General features: G+C 47.8%; 1 protein-coding gene across 1 annotated transcript; it reads left to right on the forward strand.

The window, feature by feature from the left end:
* The first annotated feature begins 1407 nt into the window (after window positions 1-1407).
* LOC149147361 (uncharacterized) lies at window positions 1408-1880 on the forward strand. The gene is made up of 2 exons (XM_089440582.1): window positions 1408-1497; window positions 1572-1880. Exons 1-2 carry the CDS (start codon window positions 1437-1439, stop codon window positions 1850-1852), a joined length of 342 nt encoding a protein of 113 aa, XP_089296708.1. The 5' UTR covers window positions 1408-1436; the 3' UTR covers window positions 1853-1880.
* Window positions 1881-5715: the final 3835 nt, after the last annotated feature.

Genomic DNA, 5715 nt, shown 5'->3' on the forward strand with positions numbered 1-5715 from the left:
ATACCTGTACCTGCACAAGGGCATTACCCGCATAAATCCATTCGATATACGTAAAAAACATATGGAAACATGCTTGAAAACAGAACCAAGGCTAGTTTTATGGCTAAAAATGGTAAAAAACCCAAAAAAATATGATAGTTTAGGAGTTTTTACTATAAATAGGGGGAGGTAATAAGTCATTTTTACCATTTTACTATTTGGAGTGCGAAGAACGTGGAGAAACCAAAAAGTTGACGGAGCGATTTCCAGCCCATCCGGAGACCATTTTCAGATCTGCTTCTTCCAGGTAGGTTCCCATTCCTTTGCCCTGCATTCTGGTTCATTTTAGGAGTTTTTTAACGGTTGAATAGGCCCAATTGGGCATTTTTTATTTGCATGGGTGCGCCCTCGGTCAGCGCGGAAATTGCCCACGGGGTCGCGCTGATCGAAAAATAGCCAATGTAACCATCTTCGGGTCAGCGCGGAAAAGGCGTGTTCTTCCGCGCTGACCTCGCATTTTTTACAAAGAGCTGCCATTGTCAGCGCGGCTGTTTCTAAAACAGCCGCGCTGGCGCGGAAAAATTTTGTTTTTGAAAATGAACGTGAATTTTTTACATGGAAGCACTTCTGATTGGTTTTTATTGTTCATGCAGGACACCATGGCCTTTCAATGGCAAGAGAGAGTCCACGATGTAGAGGATGTGGCTGCTTGGGGAGACGTAAATTGCTGCAACGCCATGCGGGCGTGTGGATTCATGAAATTCTTCCTTACGCCGCGTCTGAGGGCCCAACATGATCTGCTGGAGCTGCTGATCAGGGCATGGAACCCGGTGGACCAAAAGTTCACCATCCGTGGTCACGACATTGAGTTTGACCATATGGATATCTTTTTCTTGACTGGGTTGTCGCGCCGAGGTGCGAGGCCCATCTTAGAGGGGCAGCGACCTAGCGGTGGTACCCTGGATGACTTGATGGCTGAGGTTTGCCCGGGGGCGGTGAAAACGCGGAGTGGGAAATGCTCGATCCCCACAGTGAGAGACATAGTGCTGCGCACCATCCTGTTCATGGTGACCCGGGCAGCGGGCAGCATGGCGAACCATGAGGCATCCAAGACCCATCTCCTACTAGCCCTCGAGTGCCTCGAGCCTACCGTGTTTGACTGGTGCACTGCAGTGTGCAACAACATGAAGAGGCAATTGAGCAACTGCCGTCGCGGAGAGACGAAGCAGTTCGGGTATGGATCGATCCTGGTCCCGCTCATCCTGGAGCGAGTACCAGCCATGCGACTGCAGTCTATGGCTGTGGATGCCCCCAGAGATCCTCGAGAGACGAGGGCCTCACGATGGGCTCGGATTATGCCACGTGGGGGTGGCGGCCGACCACATAGCTGGGGGGTATATTTCAGAGACTGGTTGGACCAACAGGAGATCTTCGTACAGGATTGGCCATATGCGGGGATGGATTTCCGCAATGATCCTGACTTGGTGCTGCCTCCGGGTGAACAGTGGGATGATGCAGGTATGACACTTTTTGTCTTTTGAGTTTTGTATTTTTTTTTATGTACATGTCCTAATAAATGTCTTGTCATGCAGATGTGGGGCCTACTAGACCGATTGGCCTGGCTGCCACGGCACGGAGAGAGGGCCCGGGAGCCGGAGCTTTGGCCTTAGCCCCTCCAGGGGCCAACACACCAGAGATTGTGGCTCGCAACCTTGAGGGGTTGCTGGAGGGGGTGCCGGACTTCCAGGGGGTTGAGGAGGTTCCTGTGGAGCATCAGATCCACACAGTGGGTGTGGAACCCAGAGTGCACCGCCTTCTGAGGCGGGTGGCACGAGCGGCTGTGTACTACAGAGAGCACCATCCAGCCGATTAGTCACCTAGGTTTTATTTCCACTGTTTATTTTGAGACATTATGACTCAGATGTATGAGATTTTGGGACATGTATTTCTATTTTTGAGCGCCTCAGTGCGCCACACGATATATATATATATACATACCGGTTTTTGGATGAGTCGTTGTTACATGTGATGATGTGTTATCTTGTGTTATGCGTTTGTTCAGTACATTTTGTGATCTTATGTATGAATTTGCACGACACTCGACTCATGGATTTTATATGTTTAATGCAAGCTTAAAAACACACGTGCAAACTATGCTTGGAATGATTTATTTACATATGCTTATGGTCTTACTATGCTGTTCTTTCCTTCCTTGTATGATGTTTATCTGTTTCGCAAATGTCTATCTAATACACGATTTGCCAATGCATCAGTCAACGTATTTAATCGTCTCGGAATATGCTGATAAGTAATGTAATCGAAATTCCGTTCTAACAATCTCACACGTAGGTATAACCTCAATATGCGCTGGTCTCTGACGGAATATCGCCTGTTTAGTTGATGGACAACCAGCTGGGAGTCCAGGTTCACCACTAGCTCTCGGATGCCGAGGTCAACTGTTTCGGCAAGTAATTCTATTACAGCACTGTACTCGGCAACGTTGTTAGTGGTACGACCTAGGCACACACCCTGCAGGTTTATCAACTCCCCGTGAGGATCGTAGATCACCCACGCTGCCGAAGACAAATTACAAGTACTACGGCAGGCACCATCAGCGAAACCAACATAAGGAGTACGAGACATCTGCGCAGGAAAGAGAAAGCATAATAAGGGGCAAAAAACACGTCTTCATACCAAAGCAAAAGAAACTCATGCAGTAAAAACTCAAAAACACACGTATATACAAAGTGACTGTGAGCAGCTATGCATAGTACTTCTTCAGATACAGCCCATTTCGGGGCTTGTCAAGAGGATTTCCTTCATAATCAATCAACTCATATGCGCCCTTTTGTAAAACACGTTTCACGATGTAGGGACCTAACCACATGGATTCGAGTTTTCCTGCCCCCAGCTTATCCTTAGCTTGATCGTAGAGCAGTACTAAATCTCCTTCAACAAAGGAACGAGGATGAATATTGTGATCGAAGTGAGCTTTGACTCTCTTCTTCTGCGCTTCGATAGCCAGAGAGGCCAAACGACGAGTCTCGTCTAACCGTTCTAGGTAAAGAAGCCGTTCCTCCACCGGAGTGGTGTTGGGAAGCAACTCGACAGCTAATTTTAATGAAGGAATTTCACATTCGACGGGAAGGGTAGCCTCCAGTCCATAGACCAGTTGAAACGGGGTGAAACCGGTGGCATCCTTCACAGAAGTCTGGTAGGCCCACAAGGCTGGGAAAAGCATTAGATGCCAGTTCGATTTGTGTGTATTGACGGTGCGTTGAAGCATGGTGATCAAAACTTTGTTCACAGCTTCAACTTGACCGTTAGATTGAGGATAGTACGGTGACGAACTATCTTGACGCAAGCCTAACTGGCTCGTTAACTCTGTCATCATATGATTTCGGAAATGCTTTCCATGATCTGTAACAATAGCCTGAGGGACTCCGAAGCGAGTGATGATATGATTGAATAAAAACTGCGCCGCTGTGTGACCGTCTTCGTTTAATGTAGGCATCGCTTCGGCCCACTTGGTGAAATAATCCACGGCAACGATAATGTACCCATGCCCCCCGGCCGAACGAGGGTTACAGGACGTATAATCGATGCCCCATTTGGCAAATGGACCTACGGTTACGACAGGGTGCAGTGGTGCAACAGGTGCACGCATCTTCCGGTGGTAAACCTGGCATTCATGGCATGCGCGTACAGCAAGGATGCAATCCTTGAATATAGAAGGCCAGAAATAACCAGCGCGGAGGATCTTTTGAGCGGTAGCGTATCCGGACATGTGGCCGCCACAAGCGCCGGAGTGGCAGTCATTCATGACTCGCTCAGCTTCCTCGAGAGTTAAGCATCGGCGAAGAATAGAATCGACGCCGAGGCGGTACAGGGTGTCGCCTAAAATGCGATACGGTTGAGCCTGATGACGTATCCGTCGTCGGGCTTCCTTTGATGTATTGGGACGAAACGAAGACGTTTGTAAATATACAATGATGTCCCCGTACCATGGGTCGAGAGTGCTGATGAGAAAGAGCGTTTCATCCGGAATTTGCTCCTCTGAATGAGATGGTGTAGATTGAGATGGTAAGGAACAGAGCAGTTCAGCAAAGACCAGTGATTTCTTGGACTTGGCGGCAGTAAATTCCAAGTCGAACTCTTGGAGGATTACGATCCACTTCGAGTATTTGCCCCCCAGTGGAGTTGCCAAATTGTTGAGAAGGTAAATCCCCTCTACGGATAGAGGCGATCCCTACTAGCCCAATAGGGGTCTAGCAACAATCACACAATGCTGCCACGCATGTTCCTAGTTACAATTAAACAAGAAGTAAAGAGCACCTACTTGGATTCCTGCGCTGTCGTGTGACGAAGAGATGTTTCCTTCGCTCCTTCGCTTCAGCTGGTCACAGTCCTCTGCGATCCCCGCGAACGGACACCTGCACACACGAAGAGAAGGCAAACGCAAGCGTGAAATCTAGTAAAAGTAACTATATGCCAGTCAGAAAAGACATAATTCACATTTATCCATTGCATAAACAAACGAGAATGGAACAATAATAGCAGTCATCTATTATTAATCAGAATAGAGAAGAGTACAACCAAATGTTCTGACGTCGGTAAACTCCTCAGGAGGGATCAGTCAGCATGTATCTCAAGCATTCACCTTTGAGGATGGTTCTCCCAAGACAAACAACTCTCTCTCTCTCACACAAATATCACGAACAAACTTCCCAAAGCAATCAATCACTTCCACTCCTAACACACCACACCTATAGCAGCAATCTGAGCACTACAGGCTCTGTACAATCCAAGCTAAGTCTAGCTAGTTCCACTAGTTTTCTAACTAGCTGCTCATGGTAATGGTGGAAGTTTATATAGGAGAATGAGTCTCCTAAAAAGGTGGAAGGACGAGCTTATCTTCAAGGGGAGTAGTTGCAAAGGGTCGAACAGACATGCCACAGAAGGGAGTCGATATTCACAAAGCTAACAACCAAGCCTGGAGAGATCTAGAAGGCTGGTTGTTTGAACAAATTCGCCCAAACTGGATCAGCGCGGATTATATGGAGACTGCCGCGCTGTCAGCACATAACAATAACTGAACAAGTCATGTCAGCGCGGAAGGACACGCGAAAGCCGCGCTGTGCGTCATCGCGGAAAAGTGAGGTTCTTCCGCGATGGCAGCGCACGAAATACACTGTGGGGCGCTGGTCATCGCGGTTATTTTATGAACAGACGCGCTGATACACAAAACTTTGGGAAAATGGGTTTTAAGCCAGTTCAGGGATCAAACACTTAGTGATTGTGACTTCTGGACACAGCAGGGTGACTGACAGGAAGGCAGTGATAAATTACTGTGTAACAGTGGTCTCTGGTATATCCGCCGTCAGACGCTCTAGATCCTGTTCCAGCTCAGCTAAGGTCTCTGCGGCCGCATCCTGTGGGGCTGGTGCTGGTACAGCTGGTACTCTCCTCTCAAAAGCCCGGAGGTTGGCTGGACGCCGTGGACCTACATTTGCATTTTGAAAATTTGTGCTGTCAGTTTTGAGGCGATATATAAAAACAAAAAAAATACATAATTTGAAAACTCGTGAGAAATGAAATACCTCTGTCGTCCTACTGTTCTCCCTGTGGAAGAACCATGTCCGGATCATTCCGAAAATCCATTCCGGCATAAGGAAAGTCCTGAATAGCAAAGACCTGGCTCTCTAGCTAGTGAAAGTAACCATCAGGAAATCGAAC

Source organism: Pinus tabuliformis, chromosome 9 (assembly GCF_031772625.1).
Source record: "Pinus tabuliformis cultivar Carrire ecotype Pingquan chromosome 9, CPIR1, whole genome shotgun sequence".
Lineage (NCBI taxonomy): Eukaryota > Viridiplantae > Streptophyta > Pinopsida > Pinales > Pinaceae > Pinus > Pinus tabuliformis.